The 25,186-nt window shown below is 38.2% G+C and overlaps 1 protein-coding gene across 2 annotated transcripts in view; it reads right to left on the bottom strand.

The window, feature by feature from the left end:
- Window positions 1–23,930, bottom strand: part of SCC3 (sister-chromatid cohesion protein 3) — a 121,426-nt gene extending 97,496 nt beyond the window's left edge. Inside the window, exons 1-12 of one of the 2 annotated variants that reach the window (XM_089791173.1) lie at window positions 23,744–23,930; window positions 23,371–23,467; window positions 11,472–11,757; window positions 11,043–11,155; window positions 10,858–10,950; window positions 10,533–10,696; window positions 10,196–10,432; window positions 9,895–10,039; window positions 9,621–9,799; window positions 9,376–9,521; window positions 9,160–9,287; window positions 8,811–8,984 (exon numbers count right to left, since the gene is read on the bottom strand). In XM_089791173.1, coding sequence (XP_089647299.1) covers window positions 8,811–8,984; window positions 9,160–9,287; window positions 9,376–9,521; window positions 9,621–9,799; window positions 9,895–10,039; window positions 10,196–10,432; window positions 10,533–10,696; window positions 10,858–10,950; window positions 11,043–11,155; window positions 11,472–11,757; window positions 23,371–23,467; window positions 23,744–23,775 — 1,794 coding nt within the window. In that variant the 5' untranslated portion in view covers window positions 23,776–23,930. The remainder of the gene's footprint in view (window positions 1–8,810; window positions 8,985–9,159; window positions 9,288–9,375; window positions 9,522–9,620; window positions 9,800–9,894; window positions 10,040–10,195; window positions 10,433–10,532; window positions 10,697–10,857; window positions 10,951–11,042; window positions 11,156–11,471; window positions 11,758–23,370; window positions 23,468–23,743) is intronic. The other variant, XM_089791180.1, reaches the window with a different exon arrangement.
- Window positions 23,931–25,186: the final 1,256 nt, after the last annotated feature.

Here is a 25,186-nt window from a genome sequence, read left to right as displayed (position 1 = left end):
GTGGTCAATCCCTTCCTAGCTGTTCCTCCAGTAATTAACAACCCACTAGATTTGGCCTTTGGCCACAGATTTTCGCTCGAATGAAGTGACTGAATATCACCTCCAGTTTTGCAATGATTCGGGTGATATTCCACACCCTCAAAATTGCTTATCAATGGGAGTTTTCGTTCCCAAAGATAAATTGAGAATTTGCAGACCCAATGACTACAAATTGCTCCAACTGAAATAGAAGTAGAATCCTCAAAATCGCTTGTCTCAAATGGGTGCCCCCTGCCCTCTATTTATTTACTTTTTTTGAGAAGTCGCTGGAAGCTTACAGAACAGCTTATTATAATAACTTATTATAATGTATTTTATTATTAATTAACTTTATAAAATTAAATAAATAACTTTATAAAGTTAAAGTACAATCTCAGTTCGACATTAAAACAAGTAGGCCCCACTTACTGGATAATAACTTTCTGAGAGCAAGAATGTAATCATTTGTCAACAGAATGACTCTCTTTCCAAAATCATTTGCCTACGAGAGTCAATGATAGGCAAATCCCCGGTAAAAGTTATGTCACTAGAAAGGGGACATGACAGTCCGCCCTTCCTGAAATTGCTTGTCCTCAAGCAATCTCAAAGCTGGATGCTGCAAAACTGTTTCATTTTTCCAAGTGGCATCTTCAACTGGTAGATCTTTCCATTTAACCAAATATTCTCTGATTACCCTTCTGTGGAGTTGTTTTTCCCTACTTTCCAAAATGAATTCCGGCACTAAGATCAATTTTCCTTCATCATCCAAAGGAGGTAATACTGTAGAAGGTACCACATTCTGTCCCAACGCCTTTTTGAGGCGCGACACATGGAACACATTATGCACTTTACTATCTGCTGGAAGCTCAAGCTCATAAGCCAATTCCCCTATTCGTCTGGTGATCCTGAAAGGCCCATAATATCTAGGCTTGAGCTTTTCTGACCCACTTCTTTTAAGAGTAGATTGCCGAAAGGGTTGAAGCATGAGGTAAACCATGTCACCAACCTCAAAGCTTCTCTCAATTCTCTTATGATCTGCATACTGCTTATATTGATTCTATGCCCGAGCAATGTTATCCCGAAGAGTGCTAATAATGTCTTTACTCTCTTGAATCAAATCCCTAGCACGTGGAACCCGGACATCCCCCATCAGCAAATCAATAAAGCTTGGTGCATCATACCCATATAATGCTCGAAAAGGTGTCATCTGAATTGACACGTGAAAAGTGGTATTGTAACAATATTCACACAAATAAATCCATCTTACCCATGCCTTCTGCTGATCAGCCACGTAATTCCTCAAGTAGCCTTCTACCCACTTGTTTACTATCTCCGTCTGTCCATCAGTCTGCGGGTGATAACTAGTACTAGGTGTGAGCTCAGTGCCACATAATCGAAACACCTCCTTCCAGAAATGACTCAAGAATCTGCTATCCCTGTCAACGACAATACGACGGGGTATCCCATGTAACCTGAGAACCTCTCTGAAGAATACCTCAGCTACCTGTACTGTTGTATAAGTCGTGGTGATGGGAAAGAAGTGAGCATATTTCGTTAGTCTATCCACCACCACATAAATGCAATTGCGTCCCTGAGCCTTAGGCAACCCTGTAATGAAATCCATGGATATGCATTCCCACTTCTGTCTCGGAATGGGAAGTGGCTGTAGGAGTCCTGCTGGGAAGGTGTGTTCCTGTTTTTTCCGTTGACAAACAGAACACTCACAAACATACTGCAAAACATCCTTCTTGAGTCCTTTCCATGTAAACCGTTCCCACACCTGTCTATATGTTTTAAAGTACTCGAGATGACTAGCTATGGGTGAATCATGAAGAGTCTGCATAATAGACCGTTTCACCTTCGATCCTGGGACTAAAAAGATCCTGCTCTTGTAAATGATCAAGTCATCCACAAGTGAATACCTGGTATCAACAATTGTTCCATCAACTATCCCAGATGCCCAAGAGTCTCTAGCATACTCTGCAATAATCAAATGCTTCCAATCCTCAGAGATCTCAATCATCGTACTAAGATGCAGCCTGCGTGACAAGGCGTCTGCTACCACATTCTGAGTGCCCTTAACATATGATATATCAAAGTCGTATGCCTGTAGCTTACTCACCCATTTTTGCTGTCTATCATTGAGATCTCTCTGCCCAAGGAAATGTCTCAAACTGTTGTGGTCAGTTTTTATACAAAACTTACCACCTACTAAATACTGCCTGAACTTAGCTAATGCATGCATGATAGCTAACATCTCCTTGTCGTAAATGTTGAATGTTCTCTCTAGCCCACGGAGTTTCCTACTCTCATATGCAATAGGGTGTTTGTCCTGCATCAAAACAGCCCCAATACCATCTCCTGAGGCATCACACTGAAGTTCAAATGGCTTCGAGAAATCGGGCAATGCTAGTACCGGACATGAAGTCATGATCTCCTTAAATCTATCAAAACAAGCCTGTGCCTTTGCTGTCCAAACAAAAGCTCCCTTTTTAAGCAAATCTGTCATAGGAGCCGCATGTCGCGAATATCCGCAAACAAATCTGCGATAGAAGCCACACAAACCAAGGAATCCTCTCAGCTGGGTCAGGTTCTCAAGAATAGGCCACTCCACAATAGCACGGATCTTATCAGGATCCATCCATACTCCTTCTCTACTGATAATATGGCCTAAGTATAGCAACTCAGTCATACCCAAATCACATTTGGACTCTTTGGCATACAAAGACTCTGCCTGCAAGGTCTTCAATACTGTCTCTAAATGCTCCATGTGCTCGTGCCATGTCCGACTGTATACCAAGATATCATCAAAGAAAACCAACACAAATTTCCTCAGTTGATGATGGAAGACCTTATTCATGGTGGACTGGAAAGTAGCTGGTGCATTGGTCAACCCGAATGGCATCACTACAAACTCAAAATGTCCACAATGACATCTGAAGGCAGTCTTCTCAATGTCCTGTTCTCTGACTCTAATCTGGCGGTAACCGGATCTCAGGTCTATTTTACTAAAGTAGCATGCCCCATGTAGTTCATCTATCAACTCATCAATTCGTGGAATAGGATATCTATTCTTAATAGTCTTCTTATTCAGCATTCTATAATCAATGCACATCCGAAGAGGACCATCTTTCTTTTTTACCAAAACTACTGAAAAAGCAAAAGGAGACTTACTAGGTCTAATGTGTCCCATTGCGAGAAGCTCCTTGATGGTTTTTTCTATTTCATCTTTGAGCCTCTTTGGATGCCTGTATGGAGTGATCATAACTGGTTTAGCACCCTCTTCTAATTCGATGATGTGCTCAATCCCTCTATCAGGTGGTGTACCAGGTGGAATATCGCTGAATACCTTACTATACTTTTCCCTTAATATCTGGATGTCGGGATGATATTCCGTCTTTTGTTGTTCCTCCTTTGTAGGCATGAGAGTACACACGGCTGCCCATTCAATATCGTTATGCCTTACCAGTCTTTCCAATCTTCTGAGAGAAATAGTTCGGATATCACTATTCCTGATAGCTCTCAACACATGCGGCTTCCCATCTACCTCAAACTTGATCTCCATGTCCTTGAGACGGAAAGTGACTTCGCCCAATAAACGTAACCATGCCATACCCAAAACGGTATCCAAGTCGCCCATATTGACCACATGGTAATTTGCTTTAAACTCATAATTATTCAGACGTAAAGGCATGTCTCTGACCATTCTATTGCACTTAAGAGTGTATCCATCGACAACCTGTACTCGGAGACCCTCAAACTCCTCTGTCTTGATTCCACGGCGCTCGACTAATTGTGCATCAATGAAGTTGTGTGTGGCACCTGTATCAACCAATGTGATCACCTTCTGTCCTGCTAGAACACCACGTAACCTAAAAGATCCCTCCTGCTAAATACTAGACAAACGCCCCTGCTGTAAACGTAACTCAATTTTTTCCTTTTGTTCTGAATTTCCTGTTTCTCCTTCAGGTTCTGAACTACTGTGATCATCCTCATTTGCTGCACTGTCGGAATCTGACCCTTCGTAATATGCCCACATAACTATGTTGGCCTTTCCTTTGGGTCTCAGAGGACAATCATGGTCCCTGTCATATGGGCCTTTGCAATAGAAGCATAGTTTCTTTCTGCGCAAATCGTTTAATGCTTCTGCATCCAAGGGTGTAGTGGATTTTCCTTTGGTTTCAATACTCTTCCCTTTATTCTTATCAAACTTCTTATTGTCTCTGAAACAAGTAGTACTCTTGGAAGTGAACCTACTAGAAGGTGTTGTTAGCTCCATACTCCGCGCTTTCCTCATGGCCTCCTGAAGTGTTGGTGGATCAAATGCCTTAATCCACCCCTTAAAGGGTTCGAACAATCCTTCTGTGAATAGGATAACCAACCGTCTCTCAAACACATCGTGTACCATGACTTACAACCTCTGAAATTCACTAATATAAACCTCCAAACTACCTGACTGTCTTAACTGAGCGAGGTCGCGAAAATAAATCTCCGGATCCTTTTTATCAAAACGTTCAACCAATCTGTCCACAAAGTCCTGGTAAGATGTCACCTAGTTGTGCTGCAATGTAACCATCCCGTGTGACCACCAATCATGAGCTGCTCCCTCCAAATGCAAAGTGGCATATCTGATGGCATCTATCTCTGACATAGGCCTCAATGCCAGGAATGTATCCAACTTATGAACCCAAGCCTGTGCTGTCATCTGACCACTACCATCGAAAGATGGTAAAGTGAGTTTGCTAACAGCTCGCTGCAACTCACTATCATGACCTCCTCTAGACCTCCTATTCTGACAGCTGCTCCTCATATGCTCTCTCCTTTGGTTCAGATAGCGATCAAAGTTCAATAGTTCACGCACATGAGGGGGTAATGCTTGCCATTCTGCAGTAGCAACTCTGAGATCATCCTGGAAATCATTCGGCAAATCGTCTTCTCCTATCTCCTGAGCCCCCTCCCTTAGGAAGGTGGGACGAGTAGGCCTATTTGCTGTCCATGATCTGCGCCTAGGAGCACCCTGTGAGCCTGCCACACTTCTATTATCATGATCAAGTGTACCTCTGCCTTGTTCCTGAATCCTGGGCTGAACAATTCTCTCCATTATGGTAGTCAAAGCTTGTAGTGTCTGAGCTATTTCTTGCTGTCCGGTAGTCATGATTCTGTAAAACTCTCTGGTTTCATCGTCATCAACTCTAGGAAATCTAGGGGGACTCTGTGACTGTCTCTCACCCATATCTCTGCCCTTAAATATTGTTCTCCTGCGAATATAATATCTAGAATAGGGTTGCATAAAATATTCTACCCAACAGGATGGCAGGAAAACTGCTCTGATACCACTAAAATGACTCTTACCACGAAACCACTAAAGACAAAACTAGACTGTGGAAAGAAAAATATTTGGCATTCACATGAGGAATAAAATGTGTTTTTTTGAACAATTTGCCAGCGATAACAAATTCAATGGGAACAGTATTTTAGTGTAATTTATAATAGAATAGCTAACTTTTCTTTAATGGAAATAAATAGCAAGTCTGGTTCAAACACAACTTGGGTTGCAAGGAATGGACGATTCATATGTATATTTCTTTTAACAACCAAATAGTAAGAAAAACCTGAATCCGAACCTCCATATTAAAGACCGATGGCAGAGTCGATCTTGACTGAGTCGTATTGAACTACTAATTCGTCCTTTTTCGTTTAAAGGGAATCGCTGTAATTGGTTCCAATCAGACCCGAGTTATTAACCCCCACACATATTATTATTCCCTGCAATTAACAATAATCTTTCAAACTTCATGCGATCGCCAGTGATATTTGCGGATGCTGAATGAGATCGCTGGTATGATAATGGGAAAGAATGCTTCTCCCGCCTGATCACAATCCTCTTATTCCTAATCCAAGTGTTTGCAGATGGACGAATTTAAAACTTCCAATCTGTTTCCTCTCCTGATCCATCCTCCAATCGTTTGGTCCTGCTACCGGCTAAATGCAATATCTCAAAATCATTCAAACCTTCCGCCGCCTGCTAACCCTGATGAGCCGTCCGGATACAGGAAAAGTCCTGTAACAATTCGGCTGCCAATTCGACCAAGTATGGAAGATTTATAGTCACGAATAAGCCTCTTCTCTGGCTCTGTAGTGGTCAATCCCTTCCTAGCTGTTCCTCTAGTAATTAACAACCCACTAGACTTGGCCTTTGGCCACAGATTTTCGCCCGAATGAAGTGACTGAATATCACCTCCAGTTTTGCAACGATTCGGGTGATATTCCACACCCTCAAAATTGCTTATCAATGGGAGTTTTCGTTCCCAAAGATAAATTGAGAATTTGCAGACCCAATGACTACAAATTGCTCCAACTGAAATAGAAGTAGAATCCTCAAAATCGCTTGTCTCAAATGGGTGCCCCCTGCCCTCTATTTATTTACTTTTTTTGAAAAGTCACTAGAAGCTTCCAAAACAACTTATTATAATAACTTATTATAATGTATTTTATTATTAATTAACTTTATAAAATTAAATAAATAACTTTATAAAGTTAAAGTACAATCTCAGTTCAACTTTAAAACAAGTAGGCCCCACTTACTGGATAATAACTTTCTGAGAGCAAGAATGTAATCATCTGTCAACAGAATGACTCTCTTTCCAAAATCATTTGCCTACGAGAGTCAATGATAGGCAAATCCCCGATAAAAGTTATGTCACTAGAAAGGGGACATGACAACATGTGTGTAAATATATTCTTCCATCAATTTTCTTGCCACTTGTTTTATCATTGTAAACTGAGGTGATTTGTGGCTAGGCATGTTGAATGTGACTAGCCTTGCAAATGGAGTAAGCTGTAGCAGCAGAGGGTTTTGGAAGTGTAAGATGATATTGGAAGGTAGAAGTTGGTGATTTGAGTTGTCTTTGAGGTGTAAGAAAAGTCAATTTGGGTGGGTGGCTATTAGAACTCAAAGATTTTGGAAGCCCTAGCTAAAACAGCCCAAACGGGCCAAACCCCTCATTTATTGGCCAATTTGGGGATTTTGGTCTTAGAGAGCAGTTGGGAAACTGAAACCTTGGAATCTGATAGTCCTTCCAAATGGGTATCCATATGTGTGATTGGTTTGGGAAGTGTTTGGAAACAATTTCAATTTATTAGGCGAAAACTGAATTTGAAGGCTTAATTCTAGTAGGTCTATTTAGACTTAGGTTCAAGATATTGATGTGGGTATTGGAATTAAGGATTGCAACTTGGAAAATAGTTGAAAATCAGTCAGAGGAGATATCTAATGTCTCTAGAATGCCTCTTGGTTCCTTTGGAGTGGTAAGTATGAAAAGATCCTAGGTTTGCTTGTAAGGGTTGAAGGTGAGTAAGGAGTCGAATTGGAGTTAGAGTGAGTTGTGGGGGTGGGAGTGTGAGCAAGAGGTTTGTGAGTGTAAGGTGGATTGGGAAAACAATCTAAAGCTATGACCTTGTGTCCTGACCTACATTGGAGGCAAATTGGGTTTGAATACTTATCTAGATGAATTTAAACCTTGTTGCCAACCTTACTCGCATCAGAAATTCAAATACATAATGTTGCTATTTTGCAGGCTTTGAAAAGAATACCCTGTGAAATAGCCATTTCACGGTTCTGTATCCCTCCAAAAGTATGACCTGCAAAATAGTGTTGCATGTTATTTTTCAATTTCCTGGCAATATGAGAGAGTCCCGTCAAAACTCAGATCCAGTTACCATTTGGCTAAGAAGGGAAGATTGAAGTGTTACCAAGGAGGGGCTTATATAAATCCAAGCAAATGGATCTTATCCCAAGAGATGGTTGAGGTCAGAATTCCATAAGCCTTCGCGATACGGACTTGGACCTGTAAACTTAAAGGATATCTATTGTTGATTTCTAGGCAACTTGGATAACACCTACTCCTTCCTTCATTCAGCTGGAATAGTAATAAGGTAAGAATGGATGATAATAATGTGTACAGATAACTTAAATCTAATAAGATAAATGACTAATCCTATCATGGGACATTACAATCCAAACCCCAATTGAGAAATTTAATATAAATTATGGTCCCAACAGGGGGCATTATAGGATAACATTTTATCAGGGAATATTTGCAGGAATGGGAAGAGGAGCAACAAGTAGGGAAATCCACCAAGCAGATTTTTATAAAGATGATATGGAAATTTACAAGCATGATTGTTGGGAGGTTCAGCAGGCAAAAAAGAAAAAATGAATAGAGACCAGCATTATTTTTTTATTAGTTTTATTTCGTCTAGCTTATAATATCAGGTTGGTGTAGGTCACATTTAGAATAATGTACGAATTGTAGACATGGTCTTTTTTCGTAAAAAGGGAATGCAGGGATTGAACCTTGGATGTTTATACAAGTGGTCAGGCAATTCTCTGATACTGTAATTTTTTTAGCATAACTTTTACTGATTAAAAAATAAATAAAATGTGTAGATTTTGTTTGCTAACAACATACATTCAAAGAAAAGCCTATCAATCTACCACAAACTCATCCTTCAATCCTTACAAGTTAGTATTACTAATTAATAAATGCAATTTCCAGTCCTTATTTGAAAAATTGTGTGTTGGTCTTATTTGACAACATTCTGACTTACAGTCAGACATGGCAGGAACACAAAAAAACACCTAGATATACTGTTGGCTATTCTAGTCTTCAGAAGAATAACTTGCCACTACATGTTATTTTAACTTTTGTAGAGCCAGAATAAATTGTCGTGTTACCTGCAACAATGATTTTGCAAGGGTTTATAAAGTTTGAAATTTTTGCATAATATACCTTCTGAGCTTTAGTGAGGGAACCTTTGCGGCTATCAGCTAAAGGAACAATCTTCTCACCAACTGCCTTTTTCACAGAGGCACACAAGACTCGAACAAGATTTGTGGCATCTTTTTCTGTCAATTCAATCCTTGGATTATCATCCAGAAGCATAGAAATGATACATTTCCAGTCCTGTCAAGTAAAAAGCCAAACAATAAAACCTATAAAAGTCGGATTGAACAGAAGTATACACTTGCTATTTCATTTAGCAAAATTTACAGAGAACTTCCCTGCTTCTTCTTCTTCTATTTACATTGCCTTCATTCTTCTCAAAAATATTAATGCACTAAAAAAATTCACAACGTACTTTCATTGCCTTCATATCTTCCCACACAGCATCAATGACATAGTCACTGAGAATTGGATCTGCAGAAAATTCCCTCAATATTTGCAAGAGCCTCCCTATTTGAACTTCAGACGCATCATTACTCATCCCTGGAATATCAATTATGAGAAAGCATCATAAAAATTCTACCTCAACCGGTCCAAAAATATAAATTCAACAAAGAAAATGCAAGAATACCTTTAGGCATAGACTGAGAGGTGCTAAATTTCTGACAAATTAAATGATCGTGTACTAATTCTCCCACAGCACGGCGAATTAGTGGAGACTCATCAATCAATAGGTCATATAATGTGCCAAGTTCGTCATCTGCAAGAAGCTGGTGTCTGCAATGCAGATCACAAAAATAATGTTTAAAAAGTTATATTAATTTTCTACTGAATAGTTCAATTTCAGACTGCGATTTAAAATATTTCGATAGTTACCTCAGTAACTGTTTCAAGAGTGCTATAGCATTAACAGCCACAGTCACATCAATATCATCTGCAAGCTCAATCATTCGATTGCAAAATCGTTCTGTAAAAAGGCTAAGTGATGGTACATTATCATCCACCTCATATAGGCTTTGCAGTGCAGCAATAGAGGTTTTCCGGACAGCAGGATTCTACAGGTCCAAGAAATTTAAAAGAGTAAAAGCCAATCAGTGATATGGTAGTAACAATTTGATTGTGCAAAACATGAAAATACTTTAGAATATACCTTATCATTCAAAGTCCACCCAAGATATTTCAGATATAAATCTTGCAAGAATAATGAAGGGTACAAGACAATCCAAGAACCGATAGCTCTGATACATGCCATCCGAATATCTGGATCTACATCTCTGTATCGATGCATAAATAGTCTGATAGAACAAATTAAAATATAGCTAGTAAGTAGATTACAAGCCAAGGAGAACAATGCCCTTGCTTTTCAAGTAGACAGCTCATTGAAAAAATCTATAAAACTAGCATATAAGTTTGGATACAAAGATTATAAGCAAATCAAGATTTAAACTAACCCGGTAAATACTTTACGCATCATTTCCTCTGCCATAGTTATCTTTTCATGGGTTACAGACAATGTCTTATTCAATGACTCCACACGGGGACCATCTTTCCGTTTCTTTTTCTCAGCATTTAACTGTCGTTGTGTAGTCTCTCGCTGTCCACCAAGAGTTTTTGCAACTGTAACAAGTGATGTTACAAGCTGCAGTCCAACCAATGTCGCGACCCGACGAAAAACTCTTGGAGGAGTGCTGAATGAAATAGCAGAAACAACAATAAGAGTTGGAATATCATGACACTTCTATTTTCCAAGCAACTGTTTGAAAATATGATTAGAGAAAAGAAATGAACCATGAAAGAGCAATAACATAATCCATGCACTTCTCCAAAAATATTTGGTCAAATAACGGTCCATCCTGGCACTCAATGACAAGACTGTCCCAAAACAGGAGAAGGTTATCTTTGAAATTCTTTAAATCCTTTTGCTTGGATCCAAGATAATCTTCGAGATTGCCCTAATGTTAGTTAAGAGGATTTAAACCCATATGGAAGCCCTAAAACAATTGCATATTAAAGCTTACGTAACATTATATTTGGAAAAGGAAGCATAAAACAGAATTCTCACAACCTGCAAATCTATTAAAAGAAAAAATAAATAAATGACATTTAAGGATACATCTTTAGCCTGATTCACTAAGAAAACAACCACGTCATCCACATCAATTTCATCTAGGGGACCTTCATCGCCTTGATATTGGACGCCACATGCCTATATGCAAAATGCTCGTACAAACTGTATTGGTAAATATACTCAATGGAAAAATGTAACAAAGGTAAAAATAAGTCGATTTGGGAACCAACCTCAAAGAGCATCATTAATAAATCTGTCAAGGCAGCTTTTGAATCCACCTCATACCTCTCAACCCAATTCTTGGCAGCCTGAGGAACAAGTTTTCCATGATTCTTGATAACATCTGTAAAATAGCAAAGTAACAGACTTCAAAACATACCCCAAACAAATGACAATCCATTTGAAATACAAGAAAGCTATTTAAAGGAATCAAATATTTCTAATTATTTTTCAAAAATTTGAAATGCATTTTTCGAGATTTCAATAGTTTGTAATATCCCTGCGCTTGTGAACCTCTAGTGAGTTCACTTAACATGGGAAAACTCTGAGTGACAAAATAAACTCTAAAGAGTACCACTGGTAACATCTGAACTGAAATAAGTAAATAGCATATTTAATAATGCATTAATCATGTCCAACACTCTTATAATAATAGATACCAATTAAACTCATATCATTAAGTGGATCGTGTCCTCCTTGAAAAGCTTGTGGTTTCTTTCTTCTGATTCCAGTCTCTTTGACCTTTCCACCATGGACTTGCCCTGATAAGTTAGGGGCACCATCAACTGTAGCATCCACATTTGAATTCTGTATCCCTCTCCCACTATTGAAGTTAGAAGGAGGCATGTGCTGGAAAGAAGAATCTGTCCCACCTTCTGACTCAGATAGAACGTGACCGCCTGCATTAGTTCTATTCCCTTCTGAAGGACCAGCTCTGGACCTTTTCTGCAGATTACATGAGAGCCAAAAAGGCATGCCATAAGAACTTGAAATTTTACAAGAAATTCCTATTTAACATTGATAGGTCCATGTTGGAAAAATATTAACAGAGACATTGAATTTATGATTGCAACTAAAGTAGATATATGAAACTCAAAAGTATATCGAGTTACAATAGCAAAGTACTGTGGTAAAAGAACTTAGGAGCCCAAAAAGGTAACAAAAACTATGTGAGTCATAAAGTTAAAATAATTTGATAGTCCATTTAGCTTTTTCTACGTAGCTATTTCAGTTTTATTTCCACTTTGACAGGGACCAAAAGCACCACATCTGAGTTTCTGGTCATGGCATACTCCAATTGGCAAAGGAAAATACAGGTTTTGGTTGATGGAATTGTACCCTTCAGTTACAAGGCCAAACATTGACTCAAAAACAAAGGTTCACAGTAGAAAATGTAATAACAAAGCAGAACCATAAATATTTTCGATGCAGTCTTTAATCTCATATTTTCTTCTCGCCCTTCATAGCTTCTTGAATATTGCAAGAGAATGTTTCTAAATAATAATAAATAGAAATCTAGAATGTTTTCTACAATTTTTTTACTAAGATATGTTTAAATACTTGTCAATTTCTTCTGGCTCATAAGTCCATCAAAATTGCAAGAAAATGTAAAGCAATAAAATATATTCTATGAAACTTACATTCTTAATATTTGTCTCGTCTTTTGTAAGTCCATCAAAATTGTATGATAATATTTGTAAGTGACAGCCAAATAACAATTGAATGCAAAAAGCTCAACATACTATGGACTTCCAACAGAAAATATCATTCCCAAATACAGATGAGATATGATAAAAGTGTTGAAACTGTGTCAAATATCATGACACCAACAAATTTGAATGAAAACGTATCTTTCAGCTGTGGCATTTAAGCAAAGATTACTCAAAAAAGGGGAGATTCTTCTTGGTATTTTATGTTCCATTTGCGTTCAGCGAAAGTTGCTATGTGGAGACCTGAGAAAGCATAATCAGGTCGTTTGCCAATAAGAAAAGGTGTCTCAAGCAAAGGCACCAGGGTTTAACACAAGGATGCTGCAAAGGTGCCAGGGTTTACTGTTTAATGCATCCCTGTTGCAAAGGAAGACATTTTCAGATAAAAGGCAGTGGCAGACAAGCAGTGACTGTTTGTGACGGGTTGAAGGCAGCTGGGGCCCAGTTCAACAATGTGTCTAAGCATGAATTTACCTTCCCAACAGGTGTGTCGGATTCTCTTTTAATCTTCAACCCTTGTTTTATCTTTTTCCTTTATTTTATGTATGAGCTGTTGTTGCAAAAATGCACTAAGCCAAACACAAATAAACACACTAAATCAAAGACACAAACCGCTTCTAAAGTAACCATCATCCAACATTCTTTGGCTAAGACTCGGTCAAAATGAGGTAATGGGTAAGATGACAGTGATTTGCCATGAACCCAGCACTACATATTCTCACCAGGAGACAGGGAACAAGATTTTGTTCAACCCATTAGGTGGAACTGGTTTGCACAACTCCTCCCATCTGCTGGGACCAATGCTGAATGCCCTTTATCAGGAAGGGTGCAACCAATTTATCAGAGGACAATTAGCCAAGCACACAACTTCATTGCCAATGGACAACCCAAATGGTTTAACGGATGTGTGGGAGACTGTCATGTTGGATTTTCTCCAAAAGACGGCAGTTAATATAGACAGAAGGCTGATACTGGTTAATGCAAAGCAATACAGAAGGATTTTAAGGCGTAAACAAACCAGGAAGTTTAAACAACCATCCAAGAGGCATCTTGCAATGATTTTACCGCGAGTGAAAGGAGTTTCTGACAGTATCGAACAATCAAGTACGGAAACAATTGTGTTGGAGGGGGAGGGAGTTGAAAGGTTACAAAATCAAGTTATATCAGGTGAGCCCACTGGTTTGTTTTCACAGCAACGAGCAACAGTCCCAACGGTTAAAGCAGGCAACACGGAGGAATCACTAGATGATAGTATATACTACAGCCCAACCAGTACACTTTTAACGTGGTGTCCAGAACTATATGTGCAGAAACTCATGGACTTGAAGAAGAGCAGAAACTCATGGACTTGAAGAAGAGGCTTGAGGCTGTAGAAAAGAGGAATTGGGAAGAAGAGAACAAAGTATATGAAGCAATAGAATACACAAGTAAGATAGAATGGGAAAACAAAACTCTAAAGGAGCTATTTTCAAGCATGCAGGAGAAAATGGAGGTAGGGCAGCAAGAGTTAGAAACCATAAAACAAGAACTTGAGCACTGGAGACCAGCTGGAAATAAGGGGTCAGTTCTAGCAAATGTGGCAGATATAACACAAATCAAGGAAATTCAAGCAGCCATGGTGGACAGAAGCTAAAGAATCGCAACTGAAAGCACAAATAGAAGAAGTGAGATCTTGGTCTCAAGTGGTTAATGGATCAGCAGTCAAACAAAAGGAGACTATTGAACACCAAGTTAAAATGCAAATAAAAGAAGAGCAAGACAAGCAGGGCGAAGTGGCTAATATCATAGTCAAAGGAGTGAAAGATTTTGGAGAAAGTGAGAAAACGGACACCCCAATGAGAGATTTTCTTAGAGATCAGCTGAAGTGGACAGGTGGCATTCAACAGGCAAACAGGATTGGCAAGTGGATGGATAGAGGGAGAGATAGGCACATACGGATTACCCTAAAAAATATAGAAGACAAAAACATCATTCTTAGAAATAGAGGGCTGCTTAGAGGCACGAAGTTTTATTTGGATAAAGACTTAACCTTTTCACAGCAAGAAGAACAAAGAAAAGAATGAGAAAAAGTGAAAACAGCAAGAAGTCAAGGGGAATGGGCTTGTTTGAAGAACGGGAAAGCCCAAATCAGCAAACGTTTCTCGAAGGAGAAATAGCAATTAGGGACCCCACAGGATTGCCTAAGCATAGTAAGTTGGAAATGTAGAGGCTATCCATGGAGAAGAGGTCCAGAGGTGGGGCCCATTGCAGAAGAAAGAGATATCATCATTCTTATGGAAACACATGAGCACAAGGGTTGCAAAGTACCAGTTCTTGAAGGTTACAAAAAAATTTCAGTTTGGAATAAAGACAATGACACAAGTAAAGGACATGTCAGGATTACAATGCTAATCCGTGAGAGGTGGTGTGACATTGTTAAATTTGAGAAAGAGGACCCAAATAAACAGTAATATTTGGCTGCATATATCAGTGCTACTTTGCTCCGCAAAACTCTAAGTTTTACAAGAAGAGAAGACTTGACAGTGAAGATCCCTATTCTTCACTAAAAAAAGACATTTTACAGTTCAGTACCATGGGAGATATAATGTTAGTGGGAGATTTCAATGCTAGGACTGTGAGTAATCAATCCTTACAGCTGATTGGCAATGAAAAAGTGACAAATAATCCTCTATGGCTGGAAGAAGGTAGTGATAGGCTCTGGAAGAGAGCCTCCGAGGATGATAATGGGGGTGATTCACACTTTGGGTCTGAATTACTAGGGCTGTGCAGTGTGTTCGATATGGTTATTTGCAACAGGTTGGAAAGATGGCCAAAATCAGGGGGTATCACGTGCAAGACGTACAGTGGCCAAAGTGTGGTTGACTATGTACTCTGCTCACAAAATCTTATAGATAAAATGCTTGAGTTAACATTGGTGTTTGTCCCATAGAGTTGAACTCCAACCACATGCCTTTACATTTTCAATTGGACCTCTCATCAAATGGCTTACAAAATAAATAGGATACTTGCGTGCAAAAAGCAATTAGCAGCAAAGGCAAAATCCTTTTAACTCAAGAGAACAAAGTCATTTTCAATGCAATGCTTGAACAACAACTTAATGGGGTAGGGGAACCGATTCAAAGCAACCGGCTGACTGCTATTATTCAGAAGGCTTTAAAGACGTGTAAAAGGTCAAACAACAAAAAGAAGTCTACTAATACCTTTCCGACAAATCCTTGGTATGATGAGGAGTGTAAGAAGGCAAAGAGAAATATAAAGGGGAAAGAAGCTAACAAAGAGACCAAGAAAGGTAATATCAAATTTATCCGCACCAAAAAAGTAGAATATGTCACTGCAAGAAGGCAACAACTAATATCCTTGCGAAAGCATGACCCCAAGAAGTTTAGAAATGAATTACAACAAGAGAGAAAGCAAATAAATAACAGCATTACAGCTGCACAATGGCTCAAGTATGCAAAGCTTTTATACGAGCGACTGCAAGAGGAAAATAATCCTCCTAAGGTGAATACTTTGAAGGAACTCTTCATGGTTGATGATATCATAATGGTGATAAAGAAATTGGCAAGTGGTAAAGCAAGTGACATTGATGGGATGCAAGCTGAATTCATAGAATGGGGTGTGTAAATTATTGCACCTCATATAAAGGATATTTTCAACTACGTTGCTTGTGAAGGTTTCCCATTAAATTGGACTACTCATGTGGTTATCCCACATTTTAAGAGCAATGATATCAACAACCCATCAAACTACCACACTATTATGGTTAACCCACTTCTCATAAAACTTTTTGGGAGCATGATTGAATGTAGAATCAGCAAATGGGCAGAAAGTGAAAGTAAAAGAGCAAGAGGGCAGGCAGGTTACAGACCCAAACACTCCACCATTGACCATTGCATCACCCTTCGGCACATAATAGAGAAAGTGTGGGACAATCAGCGGGAAGAAGCTTATTGTTGTTAAGAAAACCTTTGACACAGTACCTAGAGACAAGCTATGGAACAGAGTGAAAGAATTAGGCATCCCAGATGATTATAGAGTGGCAATGCATAGATTATATGACAAAGTCAAAGCCAAAAACAGCACTAGTGATGGTATGTCTAAGTGTTTTGGGAGCGACATTGGTGTTAAACAAGGATGCCCTTTATCCCCTACCTTGTTAGGGCTATACATCAATAAACTAGAAAATTGGTTAGACAACATGGTAAGGGAGGGTCTTCAGTTGGCAAGGTATGTGGTGAAGCTTCTTTTGTACACGGATGACCTTATTTTGATAGCAAAAACGGCTAAAGGATTAAGAGATCATTTAAAAATTTTGCCAAAAAGTTGGGATGCAAGTGAATATCTCCTAAACCGAAGTCATGATTTTCTCTCTAAAGAGAAAAGAAGAGAATACTGCATTCCTTTTCGAAGGCAGCCCATTGGCAACCATGAAAGAATACAAGTATCTTGGGATTGACTTTCACCGTAAACTCAATTGGGAGACATGTAGAGCGAAAAGGATCCAAGGGGGTTGGAAAGCTTTATTTTTGCTTCAGAATAGATGCAGGACAGCGGAACTATGGGATTGGAAAACTAAGTAAACTCTCCTCGGTTTGCTGGTCATGCCAATGGTTCTTTATGGCTGCGAGGTGTGGGGGCATCATATCAAAGTTTGGATGGAGGCAAATAGAGGGAATTCAAAAACACTTGATCGCAAGCAATCTCAACGTCAAATCCTCCGCTCCTTATGAAATTATTTTGTCAGAAGCCGACACTTTTCCATTAGAGGCTTCAGCGTTAATCCGGTTAATTAGCTACTTAAAAAGGACGGAAAACATGCATGATCATCAATGGCTGAAAATTGTGAAAGAAGAAGCTCTTAACCATAGGAAGAAAACATGGATGAAGCAAAACATTAAATGGATGGATAAATGGAACATCAAGGTGTGTGAGTGTCTGAATGATAATGCAGGCATAAAAAAGTTTGTTAGGAAAAAGTTTCAAAGTGCCATGTGGAATGATAACGTTTGCAAAAAAATGGCTTATTACATTAAAGAATTCAACCCAACAGGGTGTTAGATTGTGGTGACTGATCTAGAAAGTACTGTACATACTTCATAAATTCTTTGGGGTAAAAAAATTTTGGGTCGTGGCCGACGTTGTAGCCGACATATGGCTGACATGTTGTAACCCTAAAACGGCATAAAATACTTTTATAAAAGAGTTTAGGGTTAGGTATTTTCATTATGTTGTGATGCGAAATTGCTTCTTGCGGCAGTATTGAGCTGTAAGGGATTACAAATTGTAATCAAGTTGTAATCACTAGATTGTAATAATATCGGACTTGCAGTTTGGTGGACGTAGCCCAGGGATTGGGTGAACCACGTTAAATCTTGGTGCCTTGTGTTCTTTTCTATGTGATCTATTATTTTCTGTTATTGGTTATATTTGCATGTAAATGTTATTTTTGTCCGTGGTTAATCCTAACAAGTGGTATCAGAGCCTAGTTGTCTTTCAGTTATCCTCTGCAGGAAAGTCTCACGGTTAAGTGGGAGTCTCACAGTTGAGTGGGAGTGATGGCAGATGAGGGTAAGTTGAGGGTTGATAGGTTTAATGGGTAGAACTTTCAGTTATGGAAGATGCAAATGGAAGACTATCTTTATCAGAAGGATTTATGGAAGCCGTTGGAAGGCAAAGCCAAGAATCAAGGATCTATGTCAAATGATGAATGGGATCTTTTGGATAGAAAGGCACTTGGAAGCATTCGATTATGCCTAGCACCATCGGTGGCATTTAATATTACAAAAGCGAAAACGACAAAAGAATTCATGAAAACCTTAGCAACACTATATGAAAAGCCCTCTGCTTCAAAAAAGGTATTTCTCATGAAGCGTTTATTTAATATAAAAATGGCAAAAGGTGGATCTGTTGCAGATCATTTAAATGAGTTTAATACTATTACTATTCGGTTATCTTCTGTGGGTATCAATTTTGATAAAGAAATTAAGGCTCTCTTCATTTTGTGTTCTTTGCCTAAAAGCTGGAATGGCTTGGTAATGGCTATGAGTAATTTTGTTCTTGGATCTAGTACCCTAAAATATAATGATGTGATCAGTGTTGTTTTGAGTGAGGAAACTCATAGGAAAATCTCAGGTGGATCTACATCAGGAAGTGCTTTAAATGCACAAAGCAAGGGCAAAACGACTAAGAGAGGAAGTAACTCTGGAAATCGTGGCAAATCAAGAGGAAAGTCAAAGGGGAGGAGGTCTCAATCGAGAGGATCGAACGACTGTTGGTACTGTGGGAAACCAGGTCATACAAAGATTGTTGGAATCGAAAAAAAAATGAAAGAGATAAATCAGATGGAGACAAGGAGGCAAATGTGGTAAGGAACAAATCCGAAGAGGATGCTTTGCTTTTGTCTTTAGAAAGTGTTGATGATTCATGGGTTTTAGATTCTGGTGCTTTATTTCATGTTACACCTCATAGAGGTTATTTCATTGATTATGTCCAAGGGGATTTTGGGCTTGTTTATTTGGGGGATAATGAACCCTGTCAGATTGTTGGAAAGGGAAAAATTAAGATTAAGTTGTAGAATGAGAATCATTGGCTACTACATGAGGTAAGACATATTCCAAGGCTGAGTAGGAATTTAATTTCAGCAGGGCAACTATATGATGAGGGTTGTGTAGTTACTTTTAATGATAAAAATTGGAAGGTTTCAAAAGGTTCCCTTGTAGTAGCAAAAGGTGTGAAAGTAGGCACCTTATATCTTTGTACAGGTCATATTGTTCCTTCTATTTTAATTGTTTCAGAGAAAAATGAATGTTCAAGAACAATTGTTGCAGTTGAGCAGGGAAAACAAATAGCTGCTGTAGATTTTGATACAGCACTGTGGCACAACAGACTTGGGCACATGAGTGAGAAGGTATGAAAGTACTTCATTCAAAGAAAGTTTTACCAGGTCGAAAATGTGTTAATATGGATTTCTGTGAAAGTTGTGTGCATGGAAAACAAAAGAAAGTGAGTTTTGCAAAACACTGGGAAGGAAAATAAAAAAGAGAAATTAGAGCTTGTGCATATAGATGTATGGGGACCAGCTCAGGTATCTTCACTTAGTGGCTCTCATTACTATGTTACATTTATTGATGACGCAACTAGAAAAGTATGGGTTTATTTCCTTAGACAAAAATCTGATGTATTTCAAACTTTTAAGAAATGGAAATGCTTGGTTGAAAATGAGACTGGTAAGAAATTAAAATGTCTCAGATCTGATAATGGTGGTGAGTATTGCAGTCATGAATTTAAAGATTATTGCTCCACTAATGGTATTCATAGACAGAAAACTGTTCCAAAGACTCCACAGGAAAATGGAGTGGCTGAACGCATGAACAGAACTATAATAGAGCGCGCAAAGAGCATGAGGTTGCATGCTGGGTTGCCCTTACACATGTGGGCGGAGGCTGTCAATACTGCTGTATATTTGATTAATAGAGGTCCCTCTACTCCTTTGGGCTGTGGTATTCCAGAGGAGGCATGGACTGGTGAGAAGGTGAGTTATTCTTTCTCAAGACCTTCGATTGTGAAGCATTTGCTCACATAAATTTTGAAAATAGAACCAAGTTAGAAGCTAAGTCAAAGAAATGTGTATTTGTTAGATATGGCATTAATGAGTTTGGTTATAGACTTTGGGATTTTGAAAATCATAAAATTGTAAGAAGCGAGGATGTCATATTCAATGAGAAAGTGTTGTACAAAGATCTGTTGCAGCAACATGAGAAGAAAGAAGATGATTATGTAGTGCTGGATGATACTCCAAAAGTTGATGTTCCGGCCATTCCTCATGATGTGCAACAACCGCAACAGCAAATACCACACACACTGGTGAATGTTAGACGGTCAACAAGGCAAATTAGACCTTCACAAAGATTTTCTCCCTCTTTGTATTCTATTTTACTTATTGATGCTGGTGAACCTGAAAGTTATGATGAAGCTGTGCAGGTGGATAGTAAGATTCAGTGGGAGTCTGCAGTGAAAGATGAAATGGACTCTTTGCTGAAGAATAAGACATGGGATTTGTGCAAGTTGCCTGCAGGTAAAACAGCTTTATAGAATAAGTGGGTATACAGGTTAAAAGAAGAGGATGGAGGTAAGAAAAGATTTAAAGACAAGTTAGTTGTAAAAGGATTTTCACAGAAAAAGGGAATTGATTTTGATGAGATATTTTCTCTTCTTGTTAAAATGACTTCTATCCGTACTATTTTTAGTCTTGTGGCTACTGAAGATTTGCATTTAGAGCAGCTTAATGTTAAAACAACCCTCTTTCATGGTGATTTGGATGAAGAGAAATATATGGCTCAGCCACAGGGATTTGCGGTCAAAGGTAAGGAGAACTTAGTGTGCAAATTGAAAAAAAGCTTATATGGCTTGAAGTAAGCACCTCGGCAATGGTATCTGAAATTTGACAGTTTTATGCATGAGTATGGTTACAATAGGTGCCATTCAGATCATTGTATCTACTTTAAGAGGTTGGATGATTATAGCTACATTATCTTATGTTTATATGTTGATGATATGCTTGTAGCTGGCTCTAACATGGATCACATTAAGGGGCTAAAAAGCCAATTAGCACATGCATTTGCTATGAAGGATTTGGGGGCAGCAAAACAAATCCTTGGTATGAAGATTTGCAGAGATAGGAAAAACATAACATTGACGCTATCTCAGACTGATTATGTTGAAAAAGTGTTGCAACGTTTCTCTATGAAGAATGCTAAAGCTGTCAGCACACCTTTACCTGGCCATTTGAAGTTGACTAAGGGGATGTGTCCCAAGACACAAGAAGAGGAGGATAAGATGTCCAAGGTACCCTATGCTTCAGCTGTAGGAAGCTTGATGTATGCTATGGTATGCACTAGGCCAGATATTGCACATGCAGTGGGAGTTGTTAGCAGGTATATGAGTCATTCAGGAATTGAGCATTGGAATGCAGTCAAATGGATTCTCAGATATTTGAGAGGAACATCTAATAAGTGTTTACACTTTGGAGGCTCTACTACTGATTTACAGGGCTATGTTGACTCAGATTTGGCAGGGGATATTGATACCAAGCGGAGTACTACAGGTTATGTCTTTACTATTGATGGGGCAGCCGTGAGCTAGGTTTCTAGGTTACAAAAGGTTAATGCTTTATCCACTACAGAGGCAGAGTATGTAGCTGCTATAGAGGCAACCAAGGAGATGATATGGCTTCAGTTCTTCTTGCAAGAATTGGGACATCCTCAAAAGGATAATTATTTGTTCACAGATAGTCAGAGTGCCATTCATCTTGCAAAGAATTCAGCTTTGCATTCTAAGACCAAACACATACAGTTGCGATACCATTTCATTCGGTTTGTTTTGGAGGATAGACAGTTAAAGTTGGAGAAGATACATACAAATGACAATCCAGCAGATATGTTGACAAAGGTTGTAACAAGGGAGAAGTTGAACTCCTCTTCAGCTTCGATTGGTCTTCTAGACTGAATATTAATAAAAGAACAATAGAATCCAGGGTAGTTTGATCCAGTAGGAGCCCCATGTGCTAGCGGTATTGCCACAGGATCAATCTCCAAGTTGGAGATTGTTGTTTAGTGTGGAGCCTGATCAGTCCCCAAGTGGGAGATTGTTGGATTGTGGTGACTAATCAAGAAAGTACTGTACATACTTCATAAATCCTTTGGGGTTCGAGGCTAAAAACATTTTGGGCCGTGGCCGATGTTGTAGCCAACATATGGCCGACATATGGCCAACATGTTGTAACCCTAAAACAGCATAAAATACTTGTATAAAAAGGTTTAGGGTTAGGTATTTTCATTATGTTGTGATGCGAAATTGCTTCTTGCGGCGGTATTGAGCTGTAAGAGATTACAAATTGTAATCAGGTTGTAATCACTGATTTGTAATAATATCAAACTTGCAGTTTGGTGGACGTAGCCCAGGGATTGGGTGAACCATGTTAAATCTTGGTGCCTTGTGTTCTTTTCTGTGTGATCTATTATTTTCTGTTATTGGTTATATTTGCATGTAATTGTTATTTTTGTCCGTGGTTTAATCCTAACTCAGGGGAACATGGCAAGAAAGCGTACGTTGGGGTTGCTATTAAAGGTAAGGCAAGGTTGTTATTGGCTTAGTTGAGGACTCGATTCCATCACCTTAGATGCGAAACAAGTAGATGGAAGAGGCCCAAGGGGGTTTGGGAGGAAAGGATATGTGTGTTTTGTAAGATGTGAGCTATTGAAACAAAATGGCATTTTCTCTCCTAGTGCACAGCTTACGACAACATCCGTATATACTATAATTTCATACAAAAGGCGATCAACATACATAGTTTGTTTGAGGTTGATAGGATCAAGCAAATGATGGACTTATTGATTAAGATCCATATCAGAAGATTGGAAATGGAAAGAAATATGGAATCTGTTTAGCACGTTCTGCTGGTCCCATAAACTGCTGTGGTCTCGTGGACGTCATTAGAATCGTATTCATTCATACCAAAAACGAGTACAACAGTAAACTATTTTCCACGTTTGTTTTCCATCACGATACATTTACTTGCAATCTTCTTCTGGGCTTGCGAATTGCCAGAGAAAAGTGCTTACAGTATCCGAAAAATTCCATATATGTGCAGAACTGTAAAGCATGTCCTACGCCCTTTTTGTCTAGAAATATTTTCTTCCATTTTCCTTCAGAACATTCTCGATCACTGTAAGAACTGCTAGAAAATATTTGCCGATAAAACTATGTAAAAGTGTTGACCGGTTTCTATTTTTACATAAAACGTTTTATTATAATTCCCGTCGTACAAAGCTACCGTATGCTTAAAACTTACCTGCGGGGGAACCGACTGCTGTTCAGCGGCGCGCTTACGTGTAAGCACGCCTATCCCCGCCATGTCTGAAAAATCGTCCCCCCTGCTACTTAAGCTCCTGTTGTAAATACATCGGAACACTTGATCAATTGTAGGGTTTCATGAACACCGCTAGATAAAGAATTCTGAACAATTTGACAAAATGTACTGAACTGTATATATCAATTATGATATTTACCTCTCGATTACAAAACAAAGATCAAATGAAACATTTGGCGAAAGATTTGAGAAAAAGATTGTAAAATTAAAACTGCCTTTTAACTGTTCTTTAAATTTTTTTAAAGAACTCATTCGAATTATAATAACTAAATTGCTTTACGATAAGGATACATACTGTTCTCGAGATTCTGTGTCCGATGACGCCATAACTCTTATTCAACTGAGCTCTCTCTTTCTCTGTAACTCCTTGCAATAGAGGGAATCGAAAATGCCTTGCAGCAGCCCAATATGTAAGTTCTTATTTGTCAAATAATATTTTAACGTCCACAATTTGGCCAAATAGCTTTTTATTTCCGTAAAACAAGCTACCTCGTACGCGGGAATAGCACTACTAATTGAATGTGTTTTACTAACTTTGCATTTCATGTACATTTGATCGGATTGAATTGAATTGAATTAATGAGTTTAATCAAGTACTAAGGGACTAAAGGATGGTACGATTGAGTAATTTTTTCTATATTTCTTTTCATTTTAAATTTTTTGTTATGGATTTTAATCAAGAATATTTGTGAGGCTTAAAATTTCACTTTTTAAAAATAAGTTCTTTTAAAACTGATATCATATGTATTACTAGCACTTGTACCACAAAGAGGTACAAGGGGTACACTGATAGATTTTATTAGAAAAGAAAAATTGAAAAGATATAAAATTAAAAGAAAGATTTCAAATTGATAATATATAAAAAAAAATTATATAGAATAGAGACATATACAACCGACTAACCTTTTTAAAAGTTCAGACATTGTGCAATTTTTTAATGTATGACATCGCAATTCAAGAGTTGATTTGAATTGTAAATTTATGGTTAACTATAAATACAAAGGTAATTGAAGTCCTATTTGTGGCGAGCCAGCAAAAACCTGTACGTAAAAGGGAAATGAAATTAATTGATTAGTAGACCCAAATTAACTAAATTTTCTAGAAAGGACAACCAATCCAACACATATTATTGCCATAGTATGATTCTTGATTGAATGTTATTGAAAACTTCTGAGCCTTGTTAAATGTGAAACTTTGACAGGGAAACTATTAGATATCCCTAATTTTAATCTAAAGAATTATACAGAATATATATTCAAAATAAATTAGATAAAATCATTTTCTCTAGTTCAACTTTAAAATCCAACTCCTATATAAGAACTTTTTTGATTTGTATAATATCCTTTAGAAAAAATTGCATTAATAAATGATTCTCGTAAAAAAAAAAATTCCTCCTCTTAATCTTAATTCTCTGATGATAAATTGAAAAGTACACAAGTTAAACTATAGTTTTATGTTTCCTCGAGTTTTCAAAATTTCAATGTTGATCTACGTTCATAACATTAATTTCCACATGAAGCAACAAACATATGCAATCAATGGGGAAACTAAAACTTCTCGCTTATCGAGAGAGACGTGTGATTTTCCATTCGTTCCCAATAGTAGAGTAGTTTTTCTCGCGGCAAGCAGCCCAAGAAGAAGCGTCATCCTTCAAACACGATCACACCAAAATATGACTAACATATATATTTATATAGAATGTAACTATTATATTCTTTAGACCCCTCAACTGCTATAA

The sequence above is a fragment of the Cupressus sempervirens genome, chromosome 1, assembly GCF_028749045.1.
Source record: "Cupressus sempervirens isolate cs-2001-9-10 chromosome 1, ASM2874904v1, whole genome shotgun sequence".
NCBI lineage: Eukaryota > Viridiplantae > Streptophyta > Pinopsida > Cupressales > Cupressaceae > Cupressus > Cupressus sempervirens.
Note: the sequence above shows the minus strand (reverse complement) of the source record. Positions and strands in the feature narration are given on the sequence as shown.